At 40.6% G+C, this 18,302-nt stretch overlaps 1 protein-coding gene across 2 annotated transcripts in view; it reads left to right on the top strand.

Moving 5' to 3' along the window:
- stk32a (serine/threonine kinase 32A) overlaps nucleotides 1-18,302 on the top strand; it is a 93,852-nt gene that overhangs the window by 48,461 nt on the left and 27,089 nt on the right. For both annotated transcript variants that reach the window (XM_030068103.1, XM_030068102.1), the window contains 3 exons: nucleotides 6,300-6,337; nucleotides 13,783-13,872; nucleotides 17,550-17,653. In XM_030068103.1, coding sequence (XP_029923963.1) covers nucleotides 6,300-6,337; nucleotides 13,783-13,872; nucleotides 17,550-17,653 — 232 coding nt within the window. The remainder of the gene's footprint in view (nucleotides 1-6,299; nucleotides 6,338-13,782; nucleotides 13,873-17,549; nucleotides 17,654-18,302) is intronic.

Below are 18,302 nucleotides of genomic sequence, written 5' to 3'. Positions count from 1 at the left end.
TAATTTGTTGCGTTCTGTGCATCTTATGTTTAACCACTCGGGGATGTTTGGTGTTAAAACTCCACCCCGACAGTCCCAGGGAACTCAGAGAGCACTGCCTTGCTTACAGGGGCTGTTTTGGAGGTTATTTATTCAACATACAGGGCAATAACTTGGAGGGGTTCCTCATGTGGACACATGAATAAGGGTTTCTGGTTCATCAAAGGGTTTCTGTGTTCCAGGGACAGTTCAGCACCATTAATTTGTTTGAATGCTTTCATCTTCATGGATGCCAAGGAGAACCTGCACCTCGTTCACGCTGCTTTTTCTCAAGTGTAGGGCAGGAGCACCCATCGAGATTAGTGAGGTGCAGAAATGTTGTGCAAGCAAAATGCCCTCATGATCATACTCTAAACGTTCGCATTGTATTAACAAATATTTGACATTGCATTGGAGCTGCAGTTTGTGATCCAGTCTGATTTTTCTATCGTTTTCACGATCTCTTATTAAAGGGTTTGTGATAGCGCGCTCCTGTTTTTAAAAATGGTGGGGTGATATTTTATTGCCTCAATTATTTAACCAATCCGGGATGTTTAAATGCTTTTAGTGATGAAACACCACCACAACAGTCCAAGGAAACTCAAGCCGTTCCTGTGTTTTGAGGACAGGTCTTGCAAAGGAAGAGGGGTATGAGTTTCCTTTTTCTGGTAGTCTTTCTCATTTCATTTCCTGAGAAGCTGCCTGGTGTATTGTTTGCAAGATTGTGTATCACAGTGTTGCACTGTTCCAAATCCAGTTTCCAGCAACATAAGGTCATCTGAAATGCAATGAACCCCTTCCCCTCAAGCTTGTCAGATGCTTTAGGTATTATGGATGCCAAAAGTAGCCAAAAATACTATTGGGTTAATAATATATTTTCCAACTCTGTGACATACAGCACATTATCTCTCCCAAGAGTTTTCTTTCAAGCCCTGTCTCCTAAAAAATGCATTCTCATACAACTAAACTGCAATCTCATTTATGTTTTGAGGGGAATAGACAGTATTTTTGTTGTGGATTATGTTTGCTTGTAACATATCACATGAACATTTGTGTTCCCTCAGTCTTAAGTGCCTTGTTTCAGTTGTTTGAGTGAAAGTCAAACAACTGACTTTCACTCAGGTGGCCTGAGCTCATGTCCAAAAGGAAGCAACAGTGATGTTCATTTTTTGCAAACACATTAGATTATGTTAACATAACCAAGTGGTTTTTATGCCTAAACCTAACCTTTCCCTAACCATAACCAAGCACCTTTGGTGGCTAAAGTAACAAAGCCGGCTAAAATGCCAGCCAACATGCTATACAAGATATGCTGATTAGAAAGGCATTTGTGATCCATCAGAAACAAATGTAATCCGTGTCTACACCCACACATAATTAAGAATGCACTTAAGTATGGGAACTTAATTTTTAGGGGACAGGGTTGTTCACTCTGTAAGGTTGATGTCCATTGCTGTTATTTAAAAGAGGAGGTACTGAAAATAAAGTGGTGCATTTGATCATCGAGCACGAACGGAACATTTGAGAAGGGTGCTGAATATTGAATATCGTCTCTGCAATTCAAAGTATTGTCAGAGCTGGGGGATACTGTGCTGTATGTCCCAGAGACAAGAGGAAGGAGAGATAGCAAGAACACGCAGTACCCTTCCACCATCCCCGCTCTTATAAGCATCAGGAATCGGACCGTTCAGCTGCCAAAATAATAATGACAGATTATAGCAGAGGATGGTTATTATCAAGGAATACACTCCCAAGAAAGTGTACGTGCCCGTGCCTCCCTGCATTTGTGTGTTTGTGTGTGTTTGTTTGTGGCATGGTGTGGTATATGGTGCATATGCTGTTGTTTTCACTCAGTAGCATAGGGTATTTTATGCTAAGAAAAAAAAAAGGGGTTGCCAGTGAGTGTCAAGGACAGATAAAGATCAAGCACAACACTGTGAGAGACAGGAGGGAGCGCTATAAAGTTGTTTGAATTCAGACGACTGGCCAAGAGGCAAGTCGCTCGCCAGTGAACTGTTCTTTGAAGTGGTTGATTGTCTCTCACCAGTGACCTTGGTGCTATTACTGGTGCCTTTTATAATCCGTCATTGTGACTGCAATGATAAGGAAATCAAAGAGAGTCTGGCCCCCACCCCCCAAAAAAAAACCCTCCATGGTTAAAGAAGATTTAATTTCCCAGCTCTCCATAATTCTCATGTGCTACTGTTAGGCTGAAGAATATTTTATCAGTGCTAATACATTCCCTCCAAATGACAAAAAAGTGATCTGATAAGCAATGTATTTACCACCAAAGTATGTGGAACTGTAGAATTTAATTTTTTAAAATACAGCATGTCAAAAATATCATGCAACTGTAGCCATTATTATTAGGCTTTTGGCCATCAAAGCATTTCATGATTTTTATTAAAGTAATATCAGTACATATCCATTTTGCCACAGGTGTATTCTGTCTAACTGATCCACTGGATATGAGTGAAAATTAAAAGATAAGTGCTTCAGGATTCATTGACCATATTTTTTTTTTGTTTGTTTGTTTGTTTGTTTAATCATTCCACACTGCTTTGGATGAGAGCATGTCCTAAATGTTGTAATTGTAACTGTAAAAAGTGTAGACATAATTTTAGAAATACTGTTTCTGCAAAAACTCCCCTCAATCCACCACCATCACCCGGTTTTCAACAGTGGAGTGGAAATTCAGAAAATTTAAGAGGGCAGTATAAAATACAAATAACAGAAAAATCTGCCCACTGTCTGGTAGTGTTTTGTATTCAGTCCTTTTACTGACTTGGACTAAACTGAACACCTCATAGCATTCAGTCTTGATCTTAAGCTTATAGTGAAATATTTTATATATATTTTCTTTACAAAATTTCACTGATTTTAACTTGTTTGCAGTCCTATACAGAGACAGATGCATCTTATTTTAGTGTGTGTTGTTGCTGGAGCACAATTAAGACACAGTGATAGTCTTGCTTCGTGACGCCATTTGAATTCACCTCACAAAACGTGACCACGAATGAAAACAAAAGACAAGGAAAACTACCAGCTTCGGGAAGATCAGGCCTAGTCTACACCTGTTCCTCTTCTCGGGTATCTCAGCTGCTCCCACAGCTCAGCCTGCTGTCTCTTCTTCCCACTCAAATGCATTTGATATTCACACACCTGGTGCTGCAGCACTACAGCACAGTTCTATTTTCCACTTTTAAAATGCTAATCCACAGCATTTCCATCTAAACAAATGCCTATGTTTCCTATTTGCTGTGGCCAGCCAAAGTAGCACAGTGGTGATTCAACCAATATCCCTTTACATTTGCTGTTGTAAACACATTGTGTCAGCTAGATCGTTCCCAAGAAAAATCCTCGGGCCACTTTACCTTTTAGCAGTTTGTTTAGACCGTGCATTGATAGCCATTATGCCTGAACAGATCAAGAAAAGAGCGCCACCTACAGAAACTCATTCATCGAAAATAAGTCAGGCATCGGAGACCATGTTCCGCATAATCGTTTGTAAAATCGGTTTCGGGTCATGTGTTTTTGGATCTGTGGGTCCCTGGGGCGCAAATGTGAAAAGGAGTGATGTGAAGTGAAAGAGAAGTGAAGAGCAGAGGGAAGGCCCGACTGTCAGCCAAGACTCTGTTTTTCCCTGCTGTCTGTTCGGTTTTGTTCGGCTGTCCGTCATCATTCTCCTACTCACATGTCTACACAGACACACACACACAAGGCTCATACACATGCACACACACCCGTACAAATGCATATGCAGATTGTATACAAGTTTAACACAGTTATATGCACCTGCACATACTCACACACACACACACACACACACACACACAGACACACACACACACACACACACACACACACACACACACACACACAGCATCATCAAGTAACATGCGCATAATGTAGCATGTACAGTACAGGCCAAAAGTTTGGACACACCTTCTCATTCAATGCGTTTTCTTTATTTTCATGACTATTTACATTGTAGATTCTCACTGAAGGCATCAAAACTATGAATGAACACATGTGGAGTTATGTACTTAACAAAAAAAGGTGAAGTAACTGAAAACATGTTTCATATTCTAGTTTCTTCAAAATAGCCACCCTTTGCTCTGATTACTGCTTTGCACACTCTTGGCATTCTCTCGATGAGCTTCAAGAGGTAGTCACCTGAAATGGTTTTCACTTCACAGGTGTGCCTTATCAGGGTTAATTAGTGGAATTTCTTGCTTTATCAATGGGGTTGGGACCATCAGTTGTGTTGTGCAGAAGTCAGGTTACTACACAGCCGACAGCCCTATTGGACAACTGTTAAAATTCATATTATGGCAAGAACCAATCAGCTAACTAAAGAAAAACGAGTGGCCATCATTACTTTAAGAAATGAAGGTCAGTCAGTCCGGAAAATTGCAAAAACTTTAAATGTGTCCCCAAGTGGAGTCGCAAAAACCATCAAGCGCTACAACGAAACTGGCACACATGAGGACCGACCCAGAAAAGGAAGACCAAGAGTCACCTCTGCTTCTGAGGACAAGTTCGTCCGAGTCACCAACCTCAGAAATCGCAAGTTAACAGCAGCTCAGATCAGAGACCAGATAAATGCCACACAGAGTTCTAGCAGCAGACCCATCTCTAGAACAACTGTTAAGAGGAGACTGTGCGAATCAGGCCTTCATGGTCAAATAGCTGCTAGGAAACCACTGCTAAGGAGAGCCAACAAGCAGAAGAGATTTGTTTGGGCCAAGAAACACAAGGAATGGACATTAGACCAGTGGAAATCTGTGCTTTGGTCTGATGAGTCCAAATTTGAGATCTTTGGTTCCAACCGCCATGTCTTTGTGAGACGCAGAAAAGGTGAACGGATGGATTCCACATGCCTGGTTCCCACTGTGAAGCATGGAGGAGGAGGTGTGATGGTGTGGGGGTGTTTTGCTGGTGACACTTTTGGGGATTTATTCAAAATTGAAGGCACACTGAACCAGCATGGCTACCACAGCATCCTGCAGCGACATGCCATCCCATCCGGTTTGCATTTAGTTGGACGATCATTTATTTTTCAACAGGACAATGACCCCAAACACACCTCCAGGCTGTGTAAGGGCTATTTGACCAAGAAGGAGAGTGATGGAGTGCTGCGGCAGATGACCTGGCCTCCACAGTCACCGGACCTGAACCCAGTCGAGATGGTTTGGGGTGAGCTGGACCGCAGAGTGAAGGCAAAGGGGCCAACAAGTGCTAAACACCTCTGGGAACTCCTTCAAGACTGTTGGAAAACCATTTCAGGTGACTACCTCTTGAAGCTCATCGAGAGAATGCCAAGAGTGTGCAAAGCAATAATCAAAGCAAAGGGTGGCTATTTTGAAGAAACTAGAATATAAAACATGTTTGCAGTTATTTCACCTTTTTTTGTTAAGTACATAACTCCACATGTGTTCATTCATAGTTTTGATTCCTTCAGTGAGAATCTACAATGTAAATAGTCATGAAAATAAAGAAAACGCATTGAATGAGAAGGTGTGTCCAAACTTTTGGCCTGTACTGTATATGCAAACCACACACACACACACACACACACACACACACACAGATATACATACAAAACTAATCAAAGTGAGTGTAAATGTGGCCCTTTAGTGTCCAATAGGAACTTGTGATTCTGCAATTTTCATGCACTGCAAGGCTGTTATTGCTGTTGTTGTTGTTTTTGATGATCGCAGTGATATTTTCCCTGTTTCTCATGATGACCATTTAAGTTACCCTCGGGCTGACATTTACATTTCAATCTATGTCTTTTCCAATCTATTTGAAGTTGTCGTTTTGATAGAAAGAAGTGACATTACTGTTATTTTATCTTGTCTTTCATAATTATCTTTTTCATTTCCTCCTGTCTGTGAAGAATGGCTGCCTGACTGTTATTGTAATGATGTTTTTTTTTTTTTTATGGTTGCATAAACACAATCTCACCAAACTTAGTCCAGAAATGGGCAACAAATGGTTCGATCTAATCATATCACAAAAAAGCAAAGCGGTAAAAATAAAGTGTTCCAAACTGCCATGTAAATATTTGACTGCCCTTGTCTAAACTTTGGCACTGGTTGTGTTGTCCTAAAGAGCAAACAGCACAAATCCTGGTTCACCAAACAAAAGCCACAAACATGAATTTTATATATGCAAATACTTCTTGATCTGGGTATTGCACAATTGGTCACACATTTAAATACTGAACGGTGGCCAGTTGAAGTAACACCATTGTATGTTTTGTTTCCCTTTTCCAGAGACATCAAACCTGACAACATACTGCTTGACGAACACGGTAAGATCACATCTATTATTTTATATACTTTCTGGTTTTGGTTTTCCTCCACAAACTGGAAAGCTTTCCCTGTGGAAGTCGCTCAAACTGAGTCCGTAAAGAAATGAGTGTGGAATCAGTTATTAGCATGTTGACCGAGTGGCTTGGAAGTGGTAAAAAATGAGAACTAGTCTAGATCAAACAGTGTGGTGCAGTGTCGCTATTCCAGGTTCAGCTCGGTCCACGTTCACTTCACTCAACTCAGCAACCGAGTGCAACCGTTGAGATCCTTCAAGGCTATTTTATCCAGTGCATAAATCAAGGATGAAAGCTCTTTATTACCATTATGTGGACTGAGTGACTCATCTGGTAAACCGACTTGACTCAGTCTGCCAAACCGAAGACTTGGGATTTAACTAAGGCCGACATGATCCCACCTCTGGGCTTGTTTTGGCACAGATCAAAACAGTTGTAAAGCCACAAAGCGGATCTCATGCTTATTGCTTTGATAGGCCTTGCAGCATTAACAGGATAAATACCTTGACTTATTTCAACAAGTGCAACTCAAACAAACCTCTTTGGTTGTACTCATATTTTGTGTGGAGTTTTACATGATACACATCAAGGAAAAGCCTGCTCTGAATGATTGATTAAGTTTCACCATAAAGTGCAGTGTCAGTGTCTGTCACACATACACACAGAGACAGAGTGTGTGTATGTGTGTGTGTGTGTGTATGTGTCACAGTGAGCAACAGAGAGCGAAACAAAGACAAAACAAGCAGACATAGAAAGAGACTGTATAATGCTTCATCAGTATGCTAATCAAGGGGAATATTAAAGCACTTGATGTTATGATTCATCCTATACAAACACATACCCCTGCCTGCACGTACACACTGTCTTTCCACCTTCCTCTCTCATCCTGCGACATTCACAACCACACTCACACACACACGCACACACATGCACATACACAGTTCCCCAGGCCTCAGAGGGCACTAGACAGCTGGTCAGGGGAGCTGAGGGTTTTAAGGGATGGCAGCCACTCTGGTGCAAACAACTGGAAGCAAAGAAGGAGAGAGAGCAAAAGAGAGAGAGAGAGAGAGAGAGAGAGAGAGAGAGAGACTCATTCCAGGACAGCAGGCATTCACCTGCACATGCTTTTTTGCCTCTTTCTCTCTCCCCGCCATCCTCCTCTCACAGTATTTCCAAAAGCGGCTGCACTACCACTCTGCCATGGGTACATGCATTTAAATCAGTTTCATCACGAGAAACAGGGAAAAACATCACCACCATAATCAACAACAAGAATAACAGAATTGCAGAGGATGGAAAAATAAGTCCCTAATGCACACTGACAGGCCACTCTCACTCATTTTGACCATTTTTGTACATGATTTTGCGTGTGGCGATGATGGTGGTGTTTATGTGTGTGTAGATAGATGGGTTTGTGCTGTTATTGCACTAACTAGCTGGTGAGCTAGCTAATCAGAGAGAGAGAGAAAAAAAAAACGAAAAACGATCAGGCTGATTATACCAGAGCAGCTGCAGCTTCTCATCAGACATATTCCTGATTCATAAACAAAACTGCTCAAACTGATTTAGTGGCTTGATAACGCATGATTGTTTCTTAAGTTGCCTTACAATCCCGTGTTTTCCAGTTGCTTTTTTGAGACTAGTGCCCCCTCCTGGTATGGAGAGTTATTTCCTTCCATGCAGCTGCAGAAAGTGATGCATGTGAGCCGTCAGCAGGAGAGCTGGAGCGATACAAAGCGATCTGTCTGTCTCGGTCGGCAGTCAGCTTAGTGTTTCCCGGCCCTTAGCCATGACCTTTCAAACTCAATAAAAACCGCTCTTTCTCTCATGCATTACATATGTACACCCATACACACACACACTGACACAGACACAACCACGCAAACACACGTTCTTCCCCGTCTCTGCGTTTCTCTGCGCAGACCTGTGGTTTACCTCTCTACTAAAACAACATCAGGGATCAGAAGGGGCAGTGGGTTGTTTTCTGTTTCAACAAACCAATTTGCAAGATGGAATTCACCCCTTTTCTGCTGTGTTCCACTGGGAGCAGCTTTATACAGAGGAAAACAATTTACTCATGCTTGTGTGATGTAGTCTTGTTAAACGGCAGAGCCCCAGGCTGCTGAGACCTGCTCCAGGAGGGCTGCTGTCTGGGTTACCCTCTCTGCACACACACACACACACACACACACACACACACACACACAGTATATAAAAGTAAACACACACACACAAGTTCTTAGGTGCTCGGGTTATCATGAGAGAATCCGAAGGTGGTTTCCTGAGTCTCGTGAGAGAATCGATAAGGCTCCCGTGAGTGTCTTGGCATTCACGTGAGTGCCCTCGAGTATCATGAAGCTCACGTGAGCTCTCAGACCGGTGAACACCTCAAGTACATATTTAGAAACCCATACGGGCAATTCACACTTGGGTGATCCACTAATGATTTTTTTTTTTTTTTACTGTTGTATTCATTTATTTATTAGAGTGTCTTTGTCAAATGTCACCTTTGTGTTCTGGCATGGTGTTCAATAAGTTGCTACAAAACAAAGCTGATTTGGAAAAGACGAGTCAGTTCGCTTAAAAATGGCAATTTCACTTTTTGTACATGTTTTTGTCAATTTGTACATGACTCTTGAAACTCTGTCCCCATTACTGGCTGTCTTTGTATGTATGTTGTTTTCACAAGATTCAAAATAATTTTTTTTATAGAGGGACTGACTGTTGCTTTGCAGTAATTATATCTTGAGCAGTAAATATACCTTGTAATGTCTTCACATTGGAGACATTACAAGGTTTATTTGAATGTTTTTAAAGCGGGTAGTGGACAGTGAAGAGAGCCTAAAAGTATATGAGACACAGTATAGAACAGGATGAGATATAAGGTATACAGCACTTGCTGAACCATTGTTGACCCAAGGAATTTATTTCCATGCTCAGAGAATGTAAATCTTCATGTTTGTGCAAATTATCAAATGCATTCCTCCTGCATGCTGACAGTTTTAAGGGGAAGAGTGGAGAAATCCAGCATGAATTTAAGGGAATGACATCACCCTCAACAAAGAGAATATTTTTAAATAATTCACACTTTTCTCATTTATCAAAATAAATTCAAAGTTCGAAATCTATTTTCTTTAGTGAGCGCAACAAACAACATACTGATCAGACCGAGTGAAGCAGCCGTCTCACAAGTTGAGGAACTGCTACCTGGCCTTCTTCCACCTTGTTAAAACTGAACAAATCACCCCAGTCTGGCATCCATGCATTTGCTGTGTACGTAGAGTATGTCCTGTGCAGGCCTGTTCTACTCATCGACAAGGGGCCTATTTCATCACGTCAAATGCTCCAGTGAAGTTAAGGAGTTGGCAGGGACATTAAATATATAAAAGCCTCCCTTGCTGTAGCTGCAGAGGGTTTGCACAGGAGAGAGCAGAGCAGAAAGAGAGGCAAATGACCTGTGAAAGTGGAACATGCTGCTCATGGTGAAAAGCCTGGTCTTTATTTTACAAATTAGCAGAACGGGTGGTGTCTGCTGGCTTGGTGTTTCGGTTGTTGCAATTTGCGGCTGATGCTGTAGATTAGAGTCTGACTCATGATCTTTATCATGTGTTGCCGCTTCTCACTATTTTTTTTTTTTTTTTTTTTTTTTTTTTTTTTCCTGTCAGGAAATGCAGATAGTATAATCTTAGAGGCTTTTGGAAGCATCTGAAATAGGAACATCTTGACCTTTGGATGCTTTTTCTCCAGAAATTGCCAAAACATCCATTTATTTTTAATGAATCAATCATTTCTGCCTCATGCACAGTGGAGAGTGACAGGGAAGAAAGACGAGAAAAACTGAGATGACACACAGCAAAGGTAGTTGTGTTCATACTCTCAGTGACATGTTCTTATGCACTGTAGGATTTTGTGCCATCACAAAACTTACTTTGGCATTGAAGTCTCTCATAATTTACTATACCACTGCAATAATCAGGTCTATACATAGGCCACAGCGGCAATCACTCCTTTTTTGCATTATTGCCTCATTGCCTCAAAATGCTGGGAGGCGATTATGGTAATGAACCCTTATTCCGATTTATCAAGACCGATAGTAATTACCAACTCAGTGATTGCATGTATTAGACTATTTAACACCTGCTCGTCTTATCTTAGCGTCAACATGTCTGATTGTTATTGCTCAGAGGCGACAAGACGGAGACACACCATGCCCTCTCTCCCGTATGTCAGTGATGGAAGGTTTCGTTCTCCCAACTTCGTTAATGGTCATTCATAAAGAATTTTTACATGATGGACACACATTCTGTTATTTTTTGTGTTTTTTTCCCCCTCAACTAAAACCTCCAGTTCTGCTGGTGATAACTTGCCAGATGGACATGCCATCCGGTTTGCTGGCAGAATCATGCAGTGCATTTGTTTATGTTGCACATTTATCAGGAAATTTTTGGCTTTATTCGTTTTGACACTGGCTCTTTGTGGACAGGATTGCAATTTGGCTACGCCCATTGGCAGAGCTCATTGCAAAAGTCTGGGTTGGCAACTTTGTGTCTTTTTTAGGCCATGTCTACATGTCTAAAGCTAAGTCAAACAATTTAACATGTTTTTTTTTGTTTGTTTTTTTTTTTTTTTTACAGTAAAATGACTGCTTGAGATGCGCATCTCTTTCCACCTTACAGTTTACAGCCTGTGTTGTTACTTCCTGGTTTTAGACCAAAATTTCTGTATCGGCCAGAGAATTAGCTCCTGCTCTGCCATCCTCTTCACCCCCTCACCGCTTCAGCTTCATTCAAAGCTTCTCCAAAATTGAACATTCTACAGATAAACATATCAAAATTGCAGATCAGAGATCCTCTATCGCTGAAATCAGCAACAAAGCAACAGAGAAAGTCCTTTCAAAGCAGTTTACCTTGCAGCTGAAAGTCTGCAGCTTCACCGCCTTTTCAAAACTGGAGGTCCGAGACAAAATAATCCAAGTAATCCAACAAGAGTGTTGTGAGAGTGAAATCCATCCCTCATTTCAATCCCAAAAATGTGTTTTTCCACCTTAAGTGTAAATTTTGTACAAACAATCTACCGTGAATTTGGACGCAGGACTGAGAGGGTGTTTGAGGTCTCAACACCCTCTAGTGGTCAGAAATTTCTTAGTGTAGCTTTAAGGCCACATCCACAGTGAGCCTGGCCGGTGCACAACCAGGCCTGTGCATGCCTGGTAGGGGACATTTTGGACAGGTTTTTGGAAAACTCTGAAAATGCTTGTGTGTTGTAGTGTGGAAGGAACACCAAAATGGCATATTCTAATCTTTTTCACCCAAAACTGTTTGTGTTATGCTGTGCTTCTAATGGGATAGTGATTATGGCTCAATCAGAGTATTCAGCAAACATTTCAAGGAGGGCGATATGCAGGACGCAGCCAAATGTAACACCAACCCAAATGAGCACAATGTTTTCACAGTATTATATCATAACAGTGTCAAATTAATTTAAAAACAGGATTAAAAACATAGCAAACATGTCAGTGTTTATTTAATTGTAGGAGTGTAAAACCAACAGAGTTCCTATGAATACAAGTTCATTTAAAACCTTTAAATAATTTTGACCAACCAAATCTTTGACTCTGTGTATGAACAAACAGCCTTTCAGTTCAAATTCTAGTTTTGATGCCGTAATTACTTGGATTTTCACTGCACTGCACTGGTGCCAGGCGTTATATGAAGTTCATATCTATGCAACTTCAAAATGTTTGCCGCCTGCTGCTGTCACTGCCCTAAAGATGGCTGTCATAACCACAGAGACATGAAGACAGGAAAGAGAATGGAGGGCGGTGGAAGGAAGCATATCACTGAATATGAAAATATGAAAGAAAGAAAAAAATGTATTAAAAATGGTAGTTCATGCAACACTGCACGGTTGCACTTCCGCACACACTGCACAGCTTCGGAAACAACACCTAAGTGAAATTTTAAAGATGCAGAGAGAGTAAACAAGTGAAAGTCTAAAACAGAGGAAAAGAGATAGGAGTGTGGGAGAAAAGGCAATAAAACGTAAGCTAAAACCTGAATAATGAGGGTAGGATAAATGAATAGATGGGAGGCTAAAGGAAGAGCGATAAAGAGAGTTAAAGAGAGGGGAGGGGAGGGGGAGGCAGAAAGAAAAGGGAGAGATAAGGTAAAGAGAGAAAAACTGAGGGAGAAACAAACTGCTGAGAGATGAGAGAGGGATAAAAAGAGGAAGAGAGAGAGAGATGGTTGAATATTTTTACATGGGCAAATTTGTTCTGGCAGGTCTCTTATCTTTAAAGCCCAGCGTCTTTGTATAAACAAACACTCTTCGACCAGCCAGCTCCTGCCTGCTCTGCATTCACACGCCGTTCTCTGCGAGTGTATACAGTATGTACAGTATGTGAGTGCAGATATACACACATGCATTACTGGAGATGTGTGTGTGTGTATGCGCGGTTTTATGTGTGTGTAGGGGTACTGGGGACATCCACTCAACCGAGCAATTGCTCTGCGGCAAAAACTCTCTCTTTCTCACTCTCTCAATCTCACACACATGCACGCATGTACACACACACACACACACACACACACACACACACACACACGTACACACATTCAGCTCATTAGTGTGTGCTCAGTGTGCATGGCAAAGACTGTAGGCCATCTTGCAGCAAGGTGAGACACAGATCACCAGCTTGACTTTAGAAAGCACTGAGAGAGCCAGCCACACTGAAACACTGTCACAACATCTACATCAGACACAACTTTTATTTTAATTTAGGTTTGCTTTCTGTTTTAAATATGCCCTATGCATAATTGAGGATTGAGATTTAGGGTGACTCAACTGACTAATCGTGGAATAAGGATGTATTTTGTCAGTGAGCCAGGTTGACAGCGAAAATCATGTGTACTCAACCTTCAAATTCAGCGCACATGCCACATTGTCGCCAGTTGAGTCTAAAAGGTCAGTGCAGTTTTACATAATGTGCCTTTAATACATGAATCATGTTGTAAATATTACACTTTATAATTTAATTTGAGGCCTATTACAATCATATGAATGCATAAAGAAAAAGGCATAGCAATGTATTCTATTGGACCTCACATTTGCATACTGTATCTGGCGCTTTTTCAACACAGTAGTGTGCGAAGTGGGAAACTTGTTGTTATGCGTTTGAAATTAGCCATGGCTCAAGCTTAATTTGAAAAGAAAAAAAGAAAAAAAAATCACATGGCAAACTGTAATTCTATAACTCAGCTGTTGTCTGCTGTGGCGACCATTTAGGAGAACAGCCTGGGCTCTGTTAGGACTGATGGTGGCTGAACAGCTCCATGGCAGCTCAGAAATAATAGAGCTCAGACAACTGATGTAAACACCCCATAAAAATGCTCTGTGTCACGCTGAAGTAATATAATCTCTCTGTTCTGCAGGGCACGTCCATCTGACAGACTTCAACATTGCTGCCATCGTGAAAGATGACCTGAAAGCCACTTCTATTGCTGGGACCAAGCCATACATGGGTAAATAGCTGAATGTTTGATTAATGCTATAGTATGTTGATTCACAATGTTGGTTCAAGTTCAAGTTTAATCACTGTTACTGTTTCAAAGAGCAGTCCCACTAGTAGAAAACAAAATTACACTGTCTGATCTGGACCCTCATAGAGGACAACAATCATACCCCTGAAAAAAAAAAAAAAAAGAACCCCAAACAAAAGACAAACAAATGGGGAAATGGAGGAAATCTTGGGAAGAGAGAGGGAAACTGAAAATTTCCCTGAAACACACAGAAATTGTAATATGACATCTATAAGTGGCACTTTGTGCACTCATATTGACCAAGTTGGCTGGTCTGTGACGCTTTATGCCAAAGGATACCAAAATGATGAGATCTAACATGGGTGAGTCCAGCTTTCTGTGGATTGATCTGCTCACTTGGTTGTATTTTTTATTTATTTTTTTATTTTTTCAGTTTTAATTTATCTCTGCCAGTGGGCGGTTAAGTTTCCATACCAGCACAGAATTTAATTTGGGCAAATGGGAATCCACAGAGTCTCAATTACTAGGGGTGGGGTGCTCTTCTCTATTGCTGCTCCAATTTGTGAAATTCAAAAATTTGTATATGAATGGATAATGGATAATAGATTGTAAATGTTGTTTTGATATGGAAAGCAAAACAGATGTGACAAAAAAATATACACCCCCATGCCAGTAATTGTTCCTATATTGTCTACACTATGCAGTCTTCTAGTATGAAATGTCTTGCAGAGTTTTGCTGGGAACTATTTCCTTCCAGTGTACCCTGGCAAGCTGTATCTATATGTCCCTAAGGAGTACAGTCTCGGGGCTGATAGATATAAATCCATGCCCATACCGATATCCATCCATCCTCATTGTATTGGGGCACCAGGAGTCAACAAAGACCACGGCAGACTGGAAACTTTGCCAAATCACACAGAAAAAATTGCACAAGGTGTAAGGGGGAAAATATCTATTTTATAGTTTGGGTGAATTGTCCCTTTAATAAGTGAGCCTTTATGTGCCAAAAGACGGTAGCACATTGTTACAGTTGCAGTTTGGATGGGCTTTTAAGTTTGAATATTGCTCAATAACACTATGTTCATCTCGTATTTATTTTTCAGCATGATATGATATCAAACTTTTTAACCTTCTTTAAACTTTGAAATCATTGTGAGGGAATAAACAATGCAATAGAGAAATGTCTCAAATTCTTTTTCGAACAAGCACACAAAGAAAAATAGCGTATTTGGGTGTGTATTATTTATGTGTCAGACTGTTTGATGTTGGTATGTCCGTCTCAAAGTTGATGGTGGTGTTAGCTTGTCAGGGAAGGAGATGATACTCCCTTTGAATAACAATGTTGTCCTTTTCTGCACAGCTGCTGTTATCTTCCACTTGGCTCTCTCTCATAAATACACTAGTATCAGATTGATGTGGATTCAGTCCCCGAGAGATCAGATAGGAGCTAACAGGATTTCAGGAGTATATGAATGACAGGGCCATGTGTGTCTCCATTATTGTGTTTGTGTGCATTTGCGCATCCATGTGTGTGTGTGTGTGTGTGTGTATCTTGTGCGCTGTGTTTGAGTGACTTTGTTCATAATAAAGAAGGAAGATGTGTCCATGATGGAGAGGAATCTTGTAATCTCGCAATCTTGTTAGTTTATGGATACTTTTCCTCCTCAGCAAGCGAGCAGAGTAAACGAGCCATTGAGTAGCAGAAGAGGGCGTGGTGTGTGTGTGTGTGTGTGTGTGTGTTGCTGCACAAGGCTGCCTTTGAGAGTGTAATACAAAGAGTCAGAGAGAGAGAAGGGCAAGTGATGAGTGATGGAAATTCATCTTGACCATTTGAAACAAGGTTACAGCCGAATAGCCCTTTCCCTAGATTATTCATGATTATTCATTTCCACAGGAGAAAAAAAAAAGCTCTTTCTAATTCAAAGTTTTTCGTGGCTCATCTCTCCCAGAAAAAGCCTGTGGTCAATTATTTATTACAAAAGCATTCAGAGTCTACACAGACAAATTATTTATACTTAGCGTAATAAAACCTGGATTGCCTGTGTTAAAAGAGCCATTCTGAGTTTTATAAAGCAGGATAAATGGGGGTCGAACCTCCATAAAACCCATTGCTATAATGAGCACATCATTCTCTGCCATATTACATGTTTTTACTTGACTGCAACTTTCACTGTGATATGCAACTCACTGCTACTTGTAAAAAGTGGGCTCTTAATGCCACTTAGATATTTTTCTCTTTGCAAGAATTTATAAGTATGTACAAACACATGAATGATACTTGTGCTTCTAAGTCGCAATTTAAATCTTTGGCGTAACACAGATTCAGTTCAATTCACAATTCTTTTTTTTTTTTTTTCTTTTTTCGTTTTTGGAGCTGTGCAATAATAATTTGACTTTGTAAACCATGATCCATATCAGTAATTCGAGTCGTGTTTTAGAAACAGCGACTTTTAGTCAAAAATTTAAATGCATTATAAGCTTGCAATAATGTAAACTACCCTTTTCTTCTGAAATTTGGAAAAAAAAAAAAAAAACAGTATAATTACTCTATCATTATTTATTCTTTTAAAAAGTTTATTAAATTTTTAGTATTCTGTTAGAACATTAGCACAGGACCGGATGGACGCAGTTTGTAATCATCACCCAGAGAAGTCTGCTTGATGCTGCTATTATTTGAATGAATTTGATTATTCACAACCAAGCAGTAATAACTAGAAATGTGTATATGTCATTAAAAAACTCCATTAAAACTCTATTATTGAAAATATGGTCAGGGACCACCTGCAGTATCTTCAAAGACCACCAGGGGGTCATAGTTGGCAGAATGCAAAATTGATGACGCTATAAATTGTTACACTCTTACACCTAAGTGTGTCTGCACCTTGATAGAGGGGGAAAAAATACTAGAGAATCATGGCAAAAATGCCCTTTAAAGTTTTTGAAATGCCAGAGTAATTAAATGATTCACATTTTTGAGTCACCACTGAGTTGTCAGATAATTGTCTGTGAATGAGAGGACTGTTCTCCTTGGGCTACCTTTGGTGATTGGTCAAAGCCTTTGACTGCAGGGGGATTCTGCCCAGTGAGACCAGTGTGGCGAGAGAAATGGAAGAGCAGTTTCTGATCAGAAAACAACTGAGCATCCAGTCTGAAGCAGGAGAAAACACTGGTACCATGCAGACAGCAGCAGAAGACAATTCTAATCTAACACGCACCACTGCATCAGTGACAAAAAAAAAAAAAAATAATAAAGACAGAAATAAAGAAATAAAACCACCAATCTCTAAAAAAACAATTCAACAATGGAGAAGAAAATGATGGAATGGTCTAGGGCAGAGGAAAGGGAAAACAGCACCATAATCCTCTCTCTGCTGCCAGTTTCCTGCAGAAAGCGAGTTAAAACAAATCATAGTGGTGCAAACTGAGTGTTTACTTGCTAATGTACAATGCAATATTTCTAAGATTTCCTTAAAAATCAGATCAAGGGAGTAAAAAACAAAAAAACAACAACTGAAATTCAAACCCTGGAAAGATAAGTGTGTCCTTAGAATCAAGCGTTATAATTCATTTTAATTTGGGCAAAGATTTTGAGAGTAGCTGCTCCTTTTTCCCAAATGGCCGATTTCTTGTGTTGTTTAAGTTTTTATGTTTTCTTTCAGCTCCAGAGCTTTTCCAGCCCTGTGAGGGGTCCCATCCTGGCTACTCCTTCTCTGTGGACTGGTGGTCTCTGGGCATCACAGCCTATGAGCTGCTCAGAGGACAGGTACACACACACACACACACACACACAACCACCACCACCACCACCTCCATCACCGTGACCACATCTCACCTCACTTCAGCATGGCCTGGCACACTTCATTGCTGTGAATAATACATGTGACACCTACAACACTGTCCTAGAATAGCCCTGTCAGTAGGAAAGGAGACAAGTCCTCAGCCTCCAGCTTTCTCAAAACAACAGGGGAGGGGGTAAAAAAAAAAACCCACTATATTTCAATTTTATATTTAAGCTGCTGACCTTATTGCAGAAAATGTTTAAATGTTTAGTTCTGGTGGGAGAAATCGCTGCAGGAGAAATAGAAATAGAATTAGAGCTATTTTCAGAGCCATGTAATTGGAATTGAATTTCTTCTTGCCCGGTCCCTTCTGGAGGAGTTTAATTCTAATGTCATGGATATAAACACCCTAAGGTAAATTGGTCATAGGACATAATGTTTTCACTCCATCACTTTACCATATCAGACCGTGTCTTCGCTGTCAAGAGATCCGCTCCATCTGGACCGCACTTAGCCTCTGGCTGCACAATTTCTTGTCAGATTTCAGGAACTGCGATACTCTTTATCTACACTGACAAGGACGTGGAACACCTAAAAGTGATGTGAAGTCTCCCTCAATCCTTTCCTCTTCTT

Source organism: Myripristis murdjan, chromosome 14 (assembly GCF_902150065.1).
Source record: "Myripristis murdjan chromosome 14, fMyrMur1.1, whole genome shotgun sequence".
NCBI lineage: Eukaryota > Metazoa > Chordata > Actinopteri > Holocentriformes > Holocentridae > Myripristis > Myripristis murdjan.
Note: the sequence above shows the minus strand (reverse complement) of the source record. Positions and strands in the feature narration are given on the sequence as shown.